Source organism: Copidosoma floridanum, unplaced genomic scaffold, assembly GCF_036245765.1.
Source record: "Copidosoma floridanum isolate Cflo_tuat_1 unplaced genomic scaffold, Cflo_Japanese_pri ptg000008l, whole genome shotgun sequence".
In the NCBI taxonomy this organism is placed as follows: Eukaryota; Metazoa; Arthropoda; class Insecta; order Hymenoptera; family Encyrtidae; genus Copidosoma; species Copidosoma floridanum.
The window spans coordinates 5,264,937-5,284,780 of NW_028321885.1; the positions used below are offsets into that span (position 1 = coordinate 5,264,937).

Here is a 19,844-nt window from a genome sequence, read left to right on the forward strand (position 1 = left end):
CAAAAGTGAGAAGAAAATCTCAGCATTTGAGTACACATTTGAAAAAATTCATCACCACGGTCCTATATGTAATAATGCTCTTTCAACGAAGCAATATAAACAAATAAGATGCTCTAACTTTCTTGTAAACGTAGACAATATTAGAGAAGATGGGCTTTTAATAGATAATTGCTTTGTAAAAGCTATAAATTTTATTGTTAACGATAATGGGGCGTTCGTTGTAGGAAAAGAGTTGATTCCTGTTCGAGATATTTATAATACACCTTGTAACTCTTCACAGATGATGTCAAGTATTGTTAGGCTAGATAGGAGTTTAAAAACATGGCCGTGCAACTGTATAAAAGCAAAGTTATGTAAAATAACATTTTAGAACGAGTTGTTTGTATTTCCATTATTACATACATTATTAATGTAATTTATGGACACTGGTAAATTCATATGAAATGATGCATTATCAGGTATATTTTTGTTCTTTTTTTTTCTTATTAATAATTTAAATAATAGATTAAAAGTTTTAATTAATATATTTCAAAGTTATAAATAAGCTAAATAATTTCATTTTTATATATTTTTATCTTGTTTAACGAAAGAGCGTCTGGCCTCTAGGAAATTTAGTTTTTATGGAATTTCTATACATGTTTTCTGTTACTTCAAATAAAAAATGTACCTTAAAAATGATTGAATAGGCCTGTGCGCTAAATATCTCGCTCATGTTATTTAATTTTCTATATTTATCTATGTTATTCACGATTAAATCTTAGGTACAGTGGATTACAGAATTCTTTCATTATGTTGAAATGAAAGCTGATATACAATAGCGTACAAATAAAATTTGACAAATTATATGCTCTGTACTAAAAGTCTTAACTATTTCAAGTATAACAGCACAATCCAAATATAAATCACTTAATATACAAATTTTAGCGAGTACCTTGAAGCAGGGGCTCTATTTAATTCAACGATATCAAAAAGTTGTTTTGTCAGCTTCAAAGCATAGCAAATATGTTGAAAGATAAACAAAAGACTATAAATAGACTGCTAAATTTCTTTCACGTTTTGACTTTAATTCAGCTAAAAAATTGAATAATAGCAATAACATACATTGACAATAAGCGGAATGCTTCAAATATAAAGTTTACAGGTCTATGACATCATTCTAAAAATGCTTCTTTTTATTGTGAAATTTTGTAAGATATATCTCAAGGTTTTGATTGAAAATATTTTCTGAATATCAGATATTCCCCTAACAATTGAATGTAAGACTATGCTTATTTTTAATTACTCCAGTCATATGCAGCTATGAATATATTGCCGGTCCTGTGATTTTACTTCTTTTTTCTATCATGAATCATACTACAGACACTTCATTTCTCTGTTAAATAAACAACGTATACATTTTATGTCGTACATACTATTCTGGATAAGGTTACATAATCAATAATCAGCGAAAAAGTTATATCGATCCTTTTTATAATTATTAAAAATTTGTGAATTTCAAAGATAGGCAACTTTCAAACAAGCATTTCCATAGCATAGTCGCACTTGTATTTTTCAATTATTTGTTTACTATTTACTTACTTCGTATAAAGATGAACAAACGTTTGCGATTTATTATTGTAGGTACCCCATCTAACTATGACTACTGCAAAATACAAAATTGTTGAATTTAGCGACGGTTTGAGTATCGTCCCACGTAGTTGGTTGAGTGAAGATGGTAAGTCATGCAGATGGCCCAGTTAAACATCTCAATTTAATATTACTAAGTCAGTAATTAACATGGGAAATCCAACGAAGAGTTGGAACACTTTAAGTACACTTAAAGTTTGGAGCAGTGCTGGTAAGTGTATGAATAAGTCGTTTTTAAAACATGTATGATTTGTAACGTTAAAATTTTTCTTAAGAATACTTTATATGAAGCTTGAAAAACGGTCACAAGTATTTACTTTTTTATTTGTTATGGTCAATAATTTCTTGTAATTTTCAAAATAAAACCGAGAGCTTGACATTATTGCAAAGTAGCTGAACATACTTGTTAGTAATTAAGACTATAGGAGAACAAAGAAAAAAGACTGGAGTTCAATACGTTTTTACCACAGATAAGATAACGGTTCAAGCCATACACCACATCGTAATTAATCTACTCGAATCTTGTTGTACTCCATACCCCCATCCCCTGACACCTTCCTGCCTCTTATTTGCTTTGAGAAAAGTATGCTTATGGCTAAGATCGTTGTCGCAGCCTTACCGATGAGTTCTTTCAAAGATCTAAAGACAGATAGTACCAGAATTTTTTACTTTTTTCTTTATTTTTCTATATATTCCTGTTTCTATTCATGTGTATTGGGCCAAAAAAAATTCGACATTCATTTTTGAAGCTTAAATAATATCGCCATAAATTATTTGCTAAAATCTATTAACAAGTTAATACGTGTTCTTATGATTCGAAGTTACAGCATATGCAATAGTTAATACAATATATCAAATCATGGTAAAATTGACGATCAATACAATACAATGTATTAATAGTAGTTTTCGAAACCAGTGCGTAAGGTTCGATTTTATACGCGAGTTGTGATCGCCGTGCACGAGTCGCCGGTGGAGCCCACGACGAGTGCACGCCGAGCAAACGAGCGTATAAATCGTACGCACGAGTTACGAATGTTATTTTTTGCAATAAAGTGCGTAAAATTTGTCCCTGTATAAGGCCAAATGTATCGCAGCAAAGGTAGTGTGGGGTCCAGGGACGAAGCCCCCGCTGGGGGTCCAGGGGGCAAAGCCCCCGCGGGGGGTAGGGGGCAAAGCCCCCCCGCTGGGGGATAACCAAAGAGACTCGTTCAGTTAAAAATAAAGATTCATCTTCCGGAGTTGGATTACTATTTCGAGGAGAAGAAAACCAAGACGTCAAAAAGACTCAATCAGTAAAAATTAAGACCCAACTTCTACTCTCTCAAACATGTTTGGTATACTTTAAAAAAATCAGTGAGTGTCGAGTCTCGAAGTAACTATGATATATGGGTGATGCAAACATCGAAATCAATATTTTTTAGCAGAAACTGCTCGATTCACCTTTTTATGAAAACGGTATGTAAAGTATTGTTTGCGCACTGCTAGCGGTGTGTAAAGTATTTCTTCCGCACTGCTAGCGGTGTGTAAAGTCTTTTGCGCACCGCTAGCAGTATGTAAAGTAATTTTTATACACACGTATGTTTAAAAACATTTTTACGCATTGTTAACGGTTTGCAAAAAACTTTTTGCAAACCCGTATATTTAAAATCGATCTTTACACACTAAAAACACTGTGTAAACTCAAATTTTACGCACACAGTTGCAAAAAACGCAATATCGTTCAATTTTTTACATTCAAAAAGTTTGTATTGAAAAACTCCTGGTACTTTTATTACGAAGTTTTACTTTATCTTACCTGCATAGTTAATGCTCCATAAGAACGTTAAGAGTACCATAGGTATACGTAAATCATTTACAAAAAAGTTATTCAGTAATTTTTGTTTATTTTTGGTCATTATCTATCCAAAATCAATTTTTTTGCACTTGAGATAATGTAACAGTTAAATCATAAGCAACACACTATTTTTCGCGTTAATTTATCCACTTGTTAAATTTGTAAAATCACGTGGCGTTTTAATGATTTGAATTAGACTATCGTTAACATAATATTATATACATATATTGTAACATAAAAACATGTAAAAAAGAGATAATAGCCAAATACTTTTTTTTTATGGTCCATAATAGGTACGTATTGTGAAGCAAAAAAAAAATTAGAGATATATGAGGTGACCTCTGACTCTGAGTCGTACATGAAAGATGATAAATTGAAAAAAACTCGCCATGATAGAGCAAAAAAAAATTATTCGGATGAGAGCAGCGATGAAAGTGTCTCGAAACGCAGAAAAATATCAACACCTCCACGACTGGATACAAGTTTGAAAGCTATCCTCGATAATTGCTCCAAAGAAGTAATTGATGAAAGATCTAATAGTGCAAACACCCAGGGTTCTGCAACTGATGAAAATTCAGATGAAGGTAGATCGATTGTAAAAACTTGTTTAGTATGAATTTGTGCACATGAACAAAAAAATATCATCCATGGTTCTAAGTCGCTTTAAAAGTATTTTTGAAACACTGTTGATATTGTTATTGAAACTTTTTCATTATCAATTTATTGTCTCATGATTTAGAGTGTTAGTGTAAATATTGTTATGCTACAGGAACAGCAAAACTCTGTATTTTTGGTTAGAAAAGCCCAAATTAAAAAAAAGTATATTAAATTTCCATTATGATTATTTTTTAATGTTAGTCCGGTCCTTTACATTTATTTCTTTTGCGGACCAAGTGATTCATATTGTCTAATTTTTTGAAGAACCATTTCGTAAAATATTTATTGTCACATATCCAAAGCCTTTTTATTCATTGCACGATTAATTAAAACTAATCATATGGTTCTAATCAATGTTGTAGATAATTCAAAAGTAGATTTAAAACAAAAATAGAAAAATTAAATTGTAAAGTAAATAAATATTAAGAGATTGTCGGTTTTATAAAAGATAATCGTATACCTTTTCTCAATAATAAAATAAAATAAACGTTTCAGTTTGGGGGCTTTCGTGTAGAGCCGGCTAGTATTTTTAAAACTTCAATAAATATCTATTGAATAATTAATCATTTCTATAGTCGTCACAATATGTTTACTGGTTGAATTAGCATATCTAAAAACCTCTTGACCAGTATTCTATAATAGACTCAATTGACATTTAACATAGAACTGCAAGATTTAGCGTATACTAAAATATGAAATACTATGTATAGGTATTAAGACAGCTTCTACTACAACAAATCACTTGCATGAAGATGTGGAAATGATCAAGTTCACAGATGACACTGGTCTTCATAATGTCAACATGCAAAAATCGACAGTCGATGATAAAATAGATGCAATGCATCAAAAAAGTTTGGAAAAAATTCGAAAAACTAGTGATGGCGGCAACGATCTGACTATAGGTAACAGCCAAAATAATTGAATAAAGTTACATTTTACTTAGCTTCATGAAATTTTTTAATAATTCTTCACATTAGCCTATTTAGAAGAAATAATTTACTTACAAAATAAACAGGGCATTGAAACTAAAGAAATAAAAAAAGCCTTGAAGCATGGGAAAATAATTTCTACAAAAAATAGAGTCCAAAAATCACATGAAGTAGAATGGTCAAACATTTTACCATTAAATGATGTTGACCAGATAAAAAGTTATGATTTAAAACTTAAAAGTGATTCGGAGCTTAAAAATGCATTAGTAAGTTATTTTATGATTTTTGTTATTTGAGATAGTGTATTAAAGAACTGAAGCCCTTAATTTATTCTTATAGATAGATATGCTAAAGTGTCTAGGCGGAAAAGATGATAGAATCAAAGTCAATACAATGATGGAAAAGTTACTAAGCGATGATGTAGGCTCGAAATTCAGCACGAAAGGCCAAAAAGGAAAGGAGTCATAATTGTCTTTAGAACTTGGTAAAGCAATATTAGGTTAGTTATTGTTTTATTGTTTCTTTATTAGTTTTTTATTTATTTTGCGATTTGTGTGGCAGAATCTCAAGTTCAAACACTTTAATATTTATATCAAGTTTTTCAACTTCTTTAAGTTTTTTTAAATTCAAAATAGAAACCTTTGCTTGTTGACTCGTCAAAATCTAATGGGATTATCCAAAGAGTGAGTAATTCATTTCAACTTTCAGAAGCTATGTTACAGTGCGCTAACGATTACACTGAAACTGACATAAAAGCTCAGATGGGATTTTGGCTGGCTGGTCGGAAAGCAAAAATTGATCGAAATAAGAAAAAGGTGAATTTTTTGTATCCTTACATTTCAATGCTAATTGAAAATATTTGAAAATCAGAGTAGTGGAATAAATTAGTAAATATTTTTTGTTTAGAAGAAAAAAATTCTTATTCAAACAGAGTAGTGAGCTTTAAAGGAATAAGCGGCAGAAACCAGGACAGTAGCTGATTGGCTGTCAGAGCCTCATAAGATTAGCACAGCATATCGTCTGTTTGTTTATTACAAAGTTTAGTTATAGATCTGCAAGCTTGTAGCTTTTTCAACAAATAGTGGCGGTTCTACCGCTTACTCTCTTGAAGCTCACTAAAACAGAGTCGATTGATGTATTATATTTTTTTTTTGCTCTTTCATCTGTCATCGTAAAACATTTGCAAAATTTTCATGGATTTAAAAAAAAAATGTTATGTTAAAAATATTATTTAAGTATTAATCAATTTTTTTTATCATTTTTTCAGCTCGAGAATACTGGATTGCAAAACAATTAAATCGATTGATTTTCAAAAAACTATTTTATGTGTTTATGTTATCATTACAAGTACATAGGAGATTTTTTTTAAAAATCATTTTTTTTTACGACACGTGTAATTCTGAAAACAGATACATAAAAACAATAAGTTTAATGTAGAATCTTCTAATTTCGCGACTAAGTAGTAAGGAAAGCTGTATCGTTAAATTTGAACTATTATTTAAGGATAATTAATATTATTACATGATTAATCAGATTTAAAAAATTAAAAGTATTAATAATTTCGATTATTGAGACGTAAAGAAAAAAAATATTAAAAAACTTTGGAAAATGTTTAGTCGTTAACAGTAACATTAATATAATACTTGTAATAAAAACTTTTTTTTTGCTAAATAAAATGATTTATAAAAATAATGATGATTCAACATGTTTGGAATTATTTTTCCTTTTTTGGTGCCTTCTTTGTGTAAATCATTTTTATCTTTGTTGTTACAATTGAAATAATCATCTTCAAATGTAATTTTGTCAGACCTTATTATCTCCTACTATAAATCATTATCAATGAAAGACTACAACAATACAATAATTATACAAATAATATTTAATATAATACTTTTATTGAGAGAATATTTTGCAAATATAAAACAGACAGTGTTTGATACTGGATCGCATTTAACAAGAAAACTATAAGAAACACTCAAACACTGCCTTGGAGCACCCTAAGACTTTGTGTTCGCTTGACCCTGTGCTACGGTAATTAAAGATGTCACATAAGTATCTAAATCTAAATAAAAATCAGCCCCTACGAAGAAGCACGTTATTCAGGTTTTTGAAAAAATGCCATTTTTTTCAGCACCATGCTACCAAATTTAAAACATTTCATTCTTCAAACGTAGTCATAGGATCTTCTTTGAGAGTTAAAAAAACAACATATCTGTTCAAAAATTATTTCAAACTATTGGTTTTACTGGAATGTCCCACAGAAAAATGACATTTTTTCAAAAATCTGAATAACGTGTTTCTTCGTAGGGACCGACGAAATTATTTCCTAATAATATTAAAATTATTTTAAAATAGACTTTTATGAAATAATTTTATATTTGTAATAACAAATTTAACTACTTTTTTTGAACATTTAAAATATATTTTAGAAATAATTTACAAATGTTTAACAATATTTTTTTTACGAAATAGCTCATCCCATCAAGCATTTTGAGATTCACACATAATTTAAAATAAGTTTAAAAGGTTAATACAATAAAACATTTGTGTACTCTCCTGGTATGAAAACACATTAAAAATATTTTATAAATAAATAATAAAGTATATTATAGGAATACTTTTAAAATATTTTTAAACATCATGATATGTATCATCAAAATATTTTTTAACTAGAACATTTCATGTTTTATAAGTATTTTATAAATATGCATGGAATCATTTTTAAAATATTTCACAATGAAATGAAACATTACTAAAATATTTTAGAAATATTTTAGAAATATTTTATTTCATTGTGAAATATTTTTGAATTGATTACAAGTATATTTATGAAATATTTATAAAAATAAAATGTCCTAGGTTAAAAATATTTTTATAAAATATATCATAATAACGTTTTAAAATATTTCTACAATATGTATAAATATATTTATGAAAAATATTTTAAAACTTTTAAACGAAATATTTTATAAATATTGCATGTATATTTAAAAAATATTTTTAATAATATTTTAAAACATTATTATGAAACATTTCATCAAAATATTTTTTACCTAGGACATTTCATGTTTTATAAATATTTTATAAATATGCTTGAAATTATTTTTTAAATATTTTACAATGAAATAAAATATTTCTAAAATATTTATAAAATATTTCGGTGCTGTTAGGGCCTGGTGTATCGCACTTTCGCACTTTTCTTTATCGCTTACTTCATATAGTAGGCATAGGAATCATATAACTATATAACTAGCATTTTAGTGCACTTTTAAGTAATTTAATAATTTAAAGAACACTTTAAAAAAAAAAAAAAAACGTTGACAATGGGCTAAACTACCGTGAGCCTCATAGTGATGGTCTTAACTGTATTTGGCTTACATTTTTAAATCTACAGAGATGTATTGATCTGCAATAACTTTTTACTTTTTTGCTTTTGTAAAGAAAAATATTTTCTATCATTGTAATTTTTTTTAAGAAACGCTTGTTTTCACGGTTATCAAAGAAAATAAGTACTCATAGATAAATACATGTTACCACCATATTTTTTTATTTCTGGAGCTCATCTGGTCTAGTTAATGTCTTATGCTCCCAAGTATTAGGACCAAACAAGTTACTTCTAGGGAGTGACAGTTGCATATCTAGCTGACTACGATTGTTAGTACAGTGAAGGCTGTTCAATTAGATTTACGGAAAAAAATTTGATATTCTCTTTGTACCTAATACACTATAATTTGTAAATTGCAATGAATTCTTGTTTTCTCCAGTTTAGTATATGAGTAATTTAAAAAAAATAACTTTACTTCTAATAATTTCTAATAACAGCAGGGTAAAAAATTAGTTTGGGCCCGGAGATCACAAAAAACTTTTCTGCCCATCGGCCTACAGTAATAACAGGGGCTAAAAGTAACAGTTTCACTTGATGTTAACATGCAAGTAGAAAAAAGTTTACTTTTTGATACTTGTGTTCAACTTGACTAGCTGTTTTACCTATAGTTAATATTGATTCTTTACCTATGCAGAATCAGCCCTTATTTAAATTCAACGAAAAAATTATGTGTTGAATAGTTTTGTATGGTGTTTAACTTCAGCTGTGTGGAATCATTTTGTTCAATAAATAACATGTAGGGGTGAATGTAGGTATTACTGACATTTTTTCGTTCAGGATATACGTAAAAGCTTTCAACATACGCATGTATTAATATATAAACTTTATTTTCCATTTTATTAAAAGCTTCTATACTTAGTTACCATAAAATAATAATTTAAATGATGAAAATTGTAAAGTATAATAACAATTGAACTTTTATTCAGTGCACCAAATGCTGGTATTACTGCCACTGTGTTTGTATTACTGACACCTAATTACTGCCACTACTTTAATTACTGTCATCCCGGTTTTTTAAAAGTGTTAAACTGGATATTCATGAATTAAAAAGTGTAGCGTAAAAAAGAATCAATAACATTTTATTCGTTCATACGTTATTCAGACTTGTGAGCTATTATCTAAATACTTGTAACATTAGAAAAATAAACGTTTATTATCTTATTGAGTAAAATAAATTTATTTATTGAAATATAAAATAATGTTTCGTAAAGACGTTAAACTCTTTAATTCTCATAATATAACTTTTTTTCTAAAACATTTAACTTTTGTGTACAAAAAATAATAATTATAAATCAGTAACAGAATCTGATTGCTTTTGCAAATCACTGATTTGCTTGGTCACAGATTCTTTTTTTTGGATTTCAATACATTGAATTATGTTGTCTTATGTTTTGCTTTGAATTGCACAACTAGTTGTTGTTCCTTTACTAGTTTCCTTTTTTTTTCAATCCTAATTTCACTTCTTCAAATACCTTTCTTTCTCTCTCCTTGGTCTTTTTTCTGGTTTTCCTGATTTTTAACTTTAATTAATTTTTTAACAAAACAATCTTCTCCTTTATACTTTTCTGGGTCTCTTTTTTTTCAACCACTTGTTGCCACTAAGGATCAGATATAACAAATAAAAGCTTTTTTTATTCTGTTTTTTGCTACTCAAGTAAAAGATATTTTTAGTAGGCAATGTCAATATCCAGAAATCGAATCTAAAGATGGTTTTGAGTTGTTTGTTATATTTTACAAAGTTTTATTTCGAAAATTGAATTGTAATTCAGTTGAACTCAAAATTGTAACTGTTTGCATGTCTGTAGTAGAAGCATACATTTTTTTTTATTTTTGGATTATGAATGTAAAAGTGAGAATGATGTTGAGGGATTGTTTTAAAAAGTTCTATTATAATACAAGCACCAATAATTTTTCATGATCATGCTATGATGTAAATAAGTTTTTTTATGTTTCTTTGCAGTGATACGAACCTATGGATGAAAAAAGTTTCTATTAAACCAAGTTAAGTAAGCCAGAATTCTTTTTTCTTTTATTTTCCTAGTAGATGCTTATGCTATGCATGTGTAGAAAAAAATAATGCCACAAAAATAAACTTAACAACGATTTTGTCACGCTTACATAATATAATAGTAGGTTATGTTTCACGGCTAAAGAAAGCTGATGACAGTTATATAGTTACAGGCGCTGAAACTATAGGTAATACTATCATTTAAATAAAATAAAATCCATGTGATGAATATATATTTTGTAGAATTACTGTGAAACAATAACAATGACTTCATATGCCTTTAAATTTTGAACGTAGTTAACGGGTGATGTATTTATAAAAAAGTTACTTGAAACACATTGATTTTAAACGATGGACTATACTTTTGAAATGTAAACAAGCTTGCACACATTTAATTATTTTTTTAATCAATTTAGAATTAAATTGTTGATATGTTACTACGATAGTTTCATCTGCAATACATCTAGTTCACTGTAATATTAATTAGGCATAATATTAAATTATTAACAATTACTACTCGTCATTTTACTTCAAGTGGCGGTAATTTCATCACTGTCAGTAATACCTACATTTACCCTTAGGGTTTGTTGGCGTAGCACTGTATAGATTACCTCCAGGTGGAACTACTTTTCCTTTTGACTTATGATCGAAAAACTTTACTTTTTTATGCAAAAATGAGCGATCAGCAGTCTATGGTGACACGGTAACGCTCGTAGAAGACGCTACGAGCTCAAGTTAGTAAGCTAACACTCTGGAAAACATTTCGCCCAATTGGGTGAGGGATTATTTTCTCACGTTTCCTCGCTTTGAACTTTTCTGTGTCAGAAAGAGAAAAGTGACAATTAAGTGTGCATTATCTCTTCTTTTTTTTTTTAAGAATAGTTTTTACATACTAGCATTAGTTAAACTTTCATAATAGTCTAGACAAGGAGTCAACATTAGATTTACATGTACCTTGAAAAATGTAGCTACTTTGAAAGGAAAAAATTGGTAATAGCCTCTGAAGGCTTGAATGCGTAAAAGCTGAATTTGTCAAGGTTGATAAACATTTTACATATTCTGAGTGTGATATGGAAGATGTGTTAATAATTTTATTTATTCTTTATTTTCACTATTCTGTTAGTATTTTTAAACACATTGATAACGCCACATACTTTGAATTAGTGCGTGCTATGTTTGATCAACTTCTAATACGCTGCATACTTCAAATAAGTGATTGTTATTGTATGCTAGCTTAACACTATTTAGGAAAGGATAAAAACAAATTTTAACTTGTACTTCTAATTTTCTGTATAAGACGGAACAACAACGAAACAAACATGAAAGATCCACAAGATAGAAGGTCCCAAAAAATACTATGTATGTATAAAAAAGTCAACACAGTTAAAATACTTGTTACAATAAGTACGGACTACTTATTTTGACAGTTTGTCTGACTTTTTAATACAACAATAAATACAGGACACTAGCACCGAAATTCGAAGGAGACAACTCAAACAAAGAGTAGAAGTAAGGGGCTTCCATCTATCTAACACTTGTTGAAGTGAGAAAAATAATATGTGGAGAAGAATACAGTGCTCCCAAGGAAACACTGTACCTCATCATATAGAGCAATTTTCTTATCTTACTAGCGTGAGTAACACTGGTAGGAATAGCAGGGGTTCGATCGGGGTATTCGATATATCGAGAGTAAAATGAAACGTGCCGTAACCATAAACTATTTTGAATGCAGTTTAAGGTGATTGACGTCTTGATACCACTACACTTTTTTGATATATTGCGATGTATCGCATACCTCGATTGAACCCCGGCTATGAGCGGGCTTATTGCAAGTTTCTATTGAACCTTCTATACAAAATGTGATTCATCGGTAATTTTGCCTTAGCCCAAAGACATTTTTTTTTTAATTCTCTGTTAGTATATGTCATTAGTAAAATGATAAGTAAAGTTTCAAATGAGCCGTGACAATTATTTCACAACTTATTTTTAGTAATAGAATAAAAAATATTAAAGTAAACAGAAAATGTTTGTGGGAAATTTGTGATTAGCATTTTTTCGTTTTCCTAGATAAATGGTTTTCTATCAAAATAATTTCTTCAAATTATTTTAAAACTATTTATATTCACTTATACGATTGCTAAATAACTTACAGCTATAGCTTATTACTACGGCTATTTTGGCGTTCCTAATGCTTCGTGCAGTTTTTCTACTAGTTCCTTAATCTGAATTGATTTAAAGTTTTGGCAAGATGAATTTAATTTTGTGGTTTCTGCTTGCTGTTGTTGCTGTTGCTGAAGCCACTTTCAGTAATTCTTATATAGCTCTTTGTTAGAAGTATAATTCAAAATTATTAGATAAACATGGTAAATAAAGGCAAATTACAGTTTTAATTTTTCTGTTTTTGTACTAAAAAGTAAATAAATCTTCTTGTCTTGCACTGTATATTTAAGTAAATAGTCTTTATTACCATATTTTTACTGACATAGATAAATTAGAAAACCCACAGATTCCTTATATTTTGCATCAGTTCCAGCACGACATGTACAAGAACATTTTAGTATTTTATAACACCTTTTCTTAAGAGACTTCTTTATTTTACATTGAGACAACTTAGAGATAAAACTCATAATCCAGGTGCAAAAAAGCCTATATCCTTGTATTTTTGTTCAGTGACACCACGAAACGTAATATGATTTATATTAAAAATACGTTTGCTTTTAAAAATTTGACGTATATAATCACGCATATATAGCTAAAAAAAATTTTGCGAAAAATGATTAAAAAATAATTCTTTTATACGTTTTGTCCATGCGCGATTGCATCATTTACATGCATTCGAGCAGTTCCATTAATTACAACAGGTGGCACTGGCTACACGTAGCACTAACTTATTCGAAGTAAATCGTTTAACAAAAAGGTTTTTACCGTGGAATGCCTTCAGTTACTCTAAAAAAAAATTTATGAAGCCATCTAATAATTACTACAAGTATAAGATCAAACTTATTTGAGTATAAATTAAACAAAAAATTATCCTACAAAATTAAATTTCTTAATTAAAGTTTCAGAGCAGTTAATATCAAAACAAAAGTTACTAGATGTCTCTTGACTTGATGTAAGGGCAAGGCAAACTCTATTATATTTTATTAAATAAGTCGAATAACCAGAGAACACTGTTTACTTGATGAAAAAAAACTGTCTCTTTTAACCAGAAACTTTCATGTCCCTAAACGTACAAAATATTTATGTAATAAGCTAAACATGATCGCTATATATCAAAATTTGCAACAAGAAATCTGATTTTAAAGATCACTATCTTACTTTAGTGTTATTTTAAGTATGATAAACCTTTAATGCAGTAACAAGAAATGTATATCTTTAGAATAGTTGCGTATAAGTTTTCATCGACTATTGTACAGATGCTGTCAAAAAGCAGTTTAAGAATATAAAATTGTCAGTTAAGTCTTTGCTACATAATTTGATACAAACTGACGTTTGACGAGCAATAAATTATTTTGTTTTAGTCAGAGAAACAGAAGACTATAGATAATGAAATTTGTTAGTTCTAATGCCTAAATCAGTGTAAATCGCTATAATGAAATTACGCAACACAGATTTTTAGTGAATCGAGTACCAGATTTGCAGTTTAAGATTAACTGTATGTGTGTCAGATTAACGTTAGTTTAAATTAATTTTGGCACTAAAGATTCGGATTACAGTCTTAACATTTTAATCAGCCCATAAATAGGCACTCTAACAATTAGTTAACAAAGTAAAAAAATGTAAGTAGGTGTCTGTCATCAGACACAATACTATTTTACTGCTGCTTTTACGAATCTTTTAAGTATATGCATACATCTGACCACTTTTTAATTTTCAGTGGTTGGTGCGCTGAAAAATAAATAATATGCCTTACTGCAGCAAAAAGCTTTACAGATTCAGTCCTTACATTTCAATAAATTTTTTGTGATTCTCTGAAATGTTTTATTAAGCCAGATAACATTATATCTATTGGAATGTTGTACAAATATTTACCATGCTTTTTAAAAGAACAAAAGAAAACTACTGTTCAGATTCAGGAAAGTTGAAATCAGAAATTTTCAAGTATTACCGATAAAAAATTTTTACAGTACTTTTACGTTTAATAGTTTTCATTTGATTTTTTACTGTCTTTATCTTGCAACCTTAGTTTATCTTTTTGTATCTCTTTAAGTCTAAGGAAGGTTATCTTACAGTTATGCTATTTCTTGTCTCAAAGTGCCTTACAATTTCTTACGGTATTTGATAACACAGTTGATGCTTAAAACACTATAAACGTAAAGTAATTCAGGCGTTGTTACTCTTTTTTTTTAAAGGAATTACTTAATTATAACATTTTAATAAAGATTTATATAACTAACTACTTAGTTTTTATTTCTATTTTACTATTAATACTAAAATATACCTTCTTTTCGCATTCCCATTTTGAGACACTTCTTAAGTCGACAAAATTGACATTGATTTCTATGATGTTGATCTATAGGACAATCACGATTACTACGACAAGAATAAGTTAGACATCTTCTGACACTTCTTTTAAAGAAGCTTTTGCAACCTAGAAAATAAAAATAATTGATATTTGATAAATACAAAAAAAAACTTAATCCTTAAAATTGTAAATTGTTAAAGTAACCAAATTCTACATTGCAACAATAGTAAGCTTGAGTGTATCATAAGTCATTAAGTATAGTTGTTTTAATTGATAAGTGGAAGTTGGGTAACAATATTCTGGTTCAAAAGTTTTTTGTTTATGAATATAATATGACATACATTGCTGGCAGAAAAAAATGTAGTTAGACTAATTACTCAAATTTTAACTTAACGAAATAAAATAAATAACATTGTCTGACACCAGAATTTAGTTGTTTTAAATGATTTTTTTTTTAATCAATAAAAAATTGTATCCCAGACGGCACCCACAAATAATAAAGAATTCTTTATGAATTCACCAAGGAACTTGTTTTTGTATTCGCAAAGTGTTCCTAAAGTGTTCTTAGAGTATTCCAATAATATTTAACTTATGTTCCCTCTTTTGAATTCCTTACAAGTTTGCCAAGAGTTCTTTTTTTTTAAATCTTAATCCATAAAAAGTTCTTAAAGTATTCATTTTAATCCCACGGTACTTAAAAATTAGACTTCAATAAAAAATTATTTCGTTAACAAGTCGGTTATCTTCTGTACACACTTACTCACTCCGGCTTCGGATATACATTAATATCCGAAAAAAGGTCTGCAGACAAGTGGAATCAAACCCAGGTAGCTAGAGCCCGCGTTAGACACAAACACGCTTCACCACTCGGCTATCGAGGATTCAGAAATTCCCTAACATTAAACGCTTACATTAACTATTTACAAAAACTATGATTCTTCGTTATTTGAATTCCCTCTTATGATTCAAAAATTGTATGAAAAATCTCTCTGCTCTTCTCGCTTATGGACAACGCTATCTTACAACTTTTTATGAAACGCGCACTTATCTCTACATATTATAGCAACGTCGTACGATCAGGATTATGTATTATTGTTAGTACATGATCTTGTAATGCAAATTATGAAATAAAGTCTTCGGACATGTAATAAAAATTATTTTAAACACAAATAAATACCAAATTGAGATTGCGAAATAAATCGTGTAATCATAGCGAGCTTCCATATTTAGGACAAGCTTTGGAGCTTCACCATAAACATAATTAACTTTTGACCTTAAGACATCCAGTGCTTTCGTAGCACAGGTGGCTCGCACGCGTGTCTATCGTTTCGTTTTTGCATTCTCGGGTTCGAATCTCAGTATGGAAGATGACTTTTTTTTTGTTTCAGTGGTCCTTCTAGTTATTCTGTATTTTTTACTCAACACACTTTTTTATTATTAATACTTATGCAGACATTTAAATTTGAATTATATATTAAATACCTTAAATGATTTTATTTTTATTGTCCAATAAGCTCCAGATTGCATTTTTGAATCTTATACATATTTGGAAATTCAAAGTGATCAGTGATCCGTTGGGGGCGAAATGTGAGAAAATTAATAAACACAAGTAAAGTGTATTTAAATTTTTTTGCGTTGATTCATCAATGCGCAACGTTTCACTGACAATATGCGTCAGCCTCATCAGGCTCCAAATTAAAATTAAAAACACACAATGAGTGATCTGGAAGGCTTAAACACAAAATACAATAAATTTTGATGTAAATTGTTACCGCAGGTACGCGAGAATTCGTAAGTTTGGTTGACTTACTTGTCACCTGTCGTGCTATCGACTGACAATAAATTACAACAACAAGCCAGCGCTCATATAGGCGGAGCCGCAAAGGTAGACGGTAAAGGGCGATGAACTTGATCGGGACATTTAAACTTTCGTAGTAAAGGAAGGTATGCTTTATTAAAGGAAAACACATCCTTCTTTCTTTTGATGTTGTGTTTGTCGAGTTTTATATAAAGCATTTCAGAAATAATTCTTTTTCTGTAATTAGATTCTTTGTCAAGGATTTTAAAGTTATCCCAATCGAATTCATGGTCAAAATTGATTTGGTGTGCACAAACAACGGAATCAGAGTTTTTACTTTTCATATGTTCACTGATACATCATCTACGTAACGAAAATAAAAAGATGGAATAATGTTATATTTATTTTTTTAAATGGAGAGACAATCATTTTTCAGGTCGTCCATTACAAGGTCAGCAAACAAAGGTGAAATAGGAGAACCCATTGGCGTGCCGAAAATTTGTTGGTAAAAAATGTTGTCAAAAGTAAAAAAAGTATTATTGAACAAAAATTCTGTACAGTACTGTAGATGATGTATTACTTTTTATTAATGTTGACCATATTAACCAAATTTTAAACATTTTTAATTCATATTATCCCAAACTACAATTTACATATGAAATGGAGAATGACAAGAAACTTAACTTTTTAGACTTGACGATAGTAAGAAATTTTAATTATTTTAATTTTGACTGGTTTGAAAAACCTACTTCTTCTGGACGAATCTTAAATTATTTTTCTGGTCATCCAGTTAGCTATAAGAGAAATGTTTTTTTTAATTTGGTTGATAGGGCGATCTTACTTGCCAGTACACGTTTTCACGGTGTGAATATTGCTAGGGTGAAAAACCTGTTGATAAAAAACAATTACCCTTTTAACTTTATTAATAAAAACATAAAGGTCAGATTAAAAAGACACGAATATAGTAATCATAACAGAAGCACTACAAACACCTACCCTTTCTGCAAAATTCGCATACCATACATTTACAATCATTTTGAAAAACTTTCAACCATGTTAAGACACTACAATATTCACACTTACCCTCTTATTAACAATATACTGCAGCATATCGTCTGCTGAGAAAAAGATACAACGAATAAACATAAACAGACAAACGTAGTGCATAAGTTTTATTGTAAAAATTGTACTGCGTCATATGTGGGTGAAACAAAGCGAGCGGCGGAGGTCCGCATCAGTGAACATATAGAAAGTAAAAACTCTGACTCCGTTGTTTGTGCACACCAAATCAATTTTGACCATGAATTCGATTGGGATAACTTTAAAATCCTTGACAAAAAATCCAATTACAAAAAAAAAATTATTTCTGAAATGCTTTATATAAAACTCGACAAACACAACATCAATAGAAAGAAGGATGTGCTTTCCTTTAATAGAGCATACCTTCCTTTACTACGAAAGTTTAAATGTCCCGATCGAGTTCATCGCCCTTTACCGTCTACCTTTGCGGCTCCGCCTATATAAGCGCTGGCTTGTTGTTGTAATTTATTGTCAGTCGATAGCACGACAGGTGACAAGTAAGTCAACCAAACTTACGAATTCTCGCGTACCTGCGGTAACAATTTACATCAAAATTTATTGTATTTTGTGTTTAAGCCTTCCAGATCACTCATTGTGTGTTTTTAATTTTAATTTGGAGCCTGATGAGGCTGACGCATATTGTCAGTGAAACGTTGCGCATTGATGAATCAACGCAAAAAAATTTAAATACACTTAACTTGTATTTATTAATTTTCTCACATTTCGCCAACGAATTACTAATCACTTTGAATTTCCAAATTCACCGGAGAGCACTGATATATACTAATAAACCTTATACATATTTCTTCATTTAACTTTTATTCGATTCATATAAATAAGTTTTTTGCTATTTCGAGAAGAAAATAATAAATAAGATTTCGTATAGAAATTTTTCTTATAACTTAATAATAATTCTTCAGATTTAATTGAATTTTAGCGATAGCTTATTTCGTGACGTTTTAGTTGTTAAAAAGTAAAGCAGTGTTAAACAACAATAATAAATTAATGCACAAACAAAAAAAGTCTCAAAATGATATCTAAATAAAGTTCAATTTATTTTTTGTAGCAACAGGCGGAAATCAATTAAGTAGTGCACTATAATTAACTTTTACTATCTTAATAAATATTTAATTTTTACTTACGTGTCTACCTAATTAATAGTAATAGAAGACTTCAAGTGAAAAAAGTTAATAAATAATTAATAAGGCTTTTAAAGTGATTTAAAAAAAATCAGATCACATGGACGAAGAGTTGAGTCCAAGAATGCAAAAACGAAATGACGAACTTACACGCGAGCCATCTGCGTTAAGGGAAAGCTGTGTACGCTACAGTCAAAAGTCACTTATATTTACAACAAAGCTCCAAGGCTTGTCCTAAACATCGCTGGGGCTTGCTGGAATTATTACATTTATTTTGCAATCTCAACTTGGTATGTGTTCGTATTGATAATGATTTCGATTACACGTGCAAAAACTTTAAATAATAATTTTCATCGTCACAAAAAAACCTTGTGAAATTACAATAACAAACATTAAATAAAATTATATGAAATTACGTACTTTACGATCACAGATAAGTATAAAGATTTATTAATTTTACTCATCATAAGCTGTAGGCCAAGCTCCGGAGGTTGTTGATGAACATATGTGACTTCCAAACTATCATGACACAATATCTCGATAGTTCAGACGGTTAAGGCTTACATCTATAGGGAGATTATTTTGCAATGCTCGCTTCTATCCTCATTGTCACCATCATTTTTTTTTTTTTTTTTTTTTTTTATGTAATGAACTATTCTGTTTTAATTTCTTAGTATCACTTTTACTCAAATTTATGTACGTTGTCAACTCTTTGTATTGAATACATCAAAATAAATAATTTTTCAATGCTGTGTTACGTGAGATTGAGAAGCTGATAAGGAGGTGCGTCACAAAAAGAACTTAACTCGTTGGTTAATTATATATTAGCTTCTTGAAAGCACAGGCATGTGTGTGTCTCGCGTGGTGTTCCCTACTTATCGCCCGGCCTCTTGCCTAAAAGACGCTCGAGTAGCTTTACAGTA

General features: G+C 29.5%; 1 protein-coding gene across 1 annotated transcript in view; it reads right to left on the reverse strand.

The window, feature by feature from the left end:
• The window catches only part of LOC106645729 (COUP transcription factor 2), a 372,603-nt gene that overhangs the window by 330,957 nt on the left and 21,802 nt on the right, over positions 1-19,844 (reverse strand). The window contains exon 2 of the mRNA XM_089589197.1: positions 14,881-15,030. Within this exon, the coding sequence (XP_089445323.1) occupies positions 14,881-15,030 (150 nt within the window). The remainder of the gene's footprint in view (positions 1-14,880; positions 15,031-19,844) is intronic.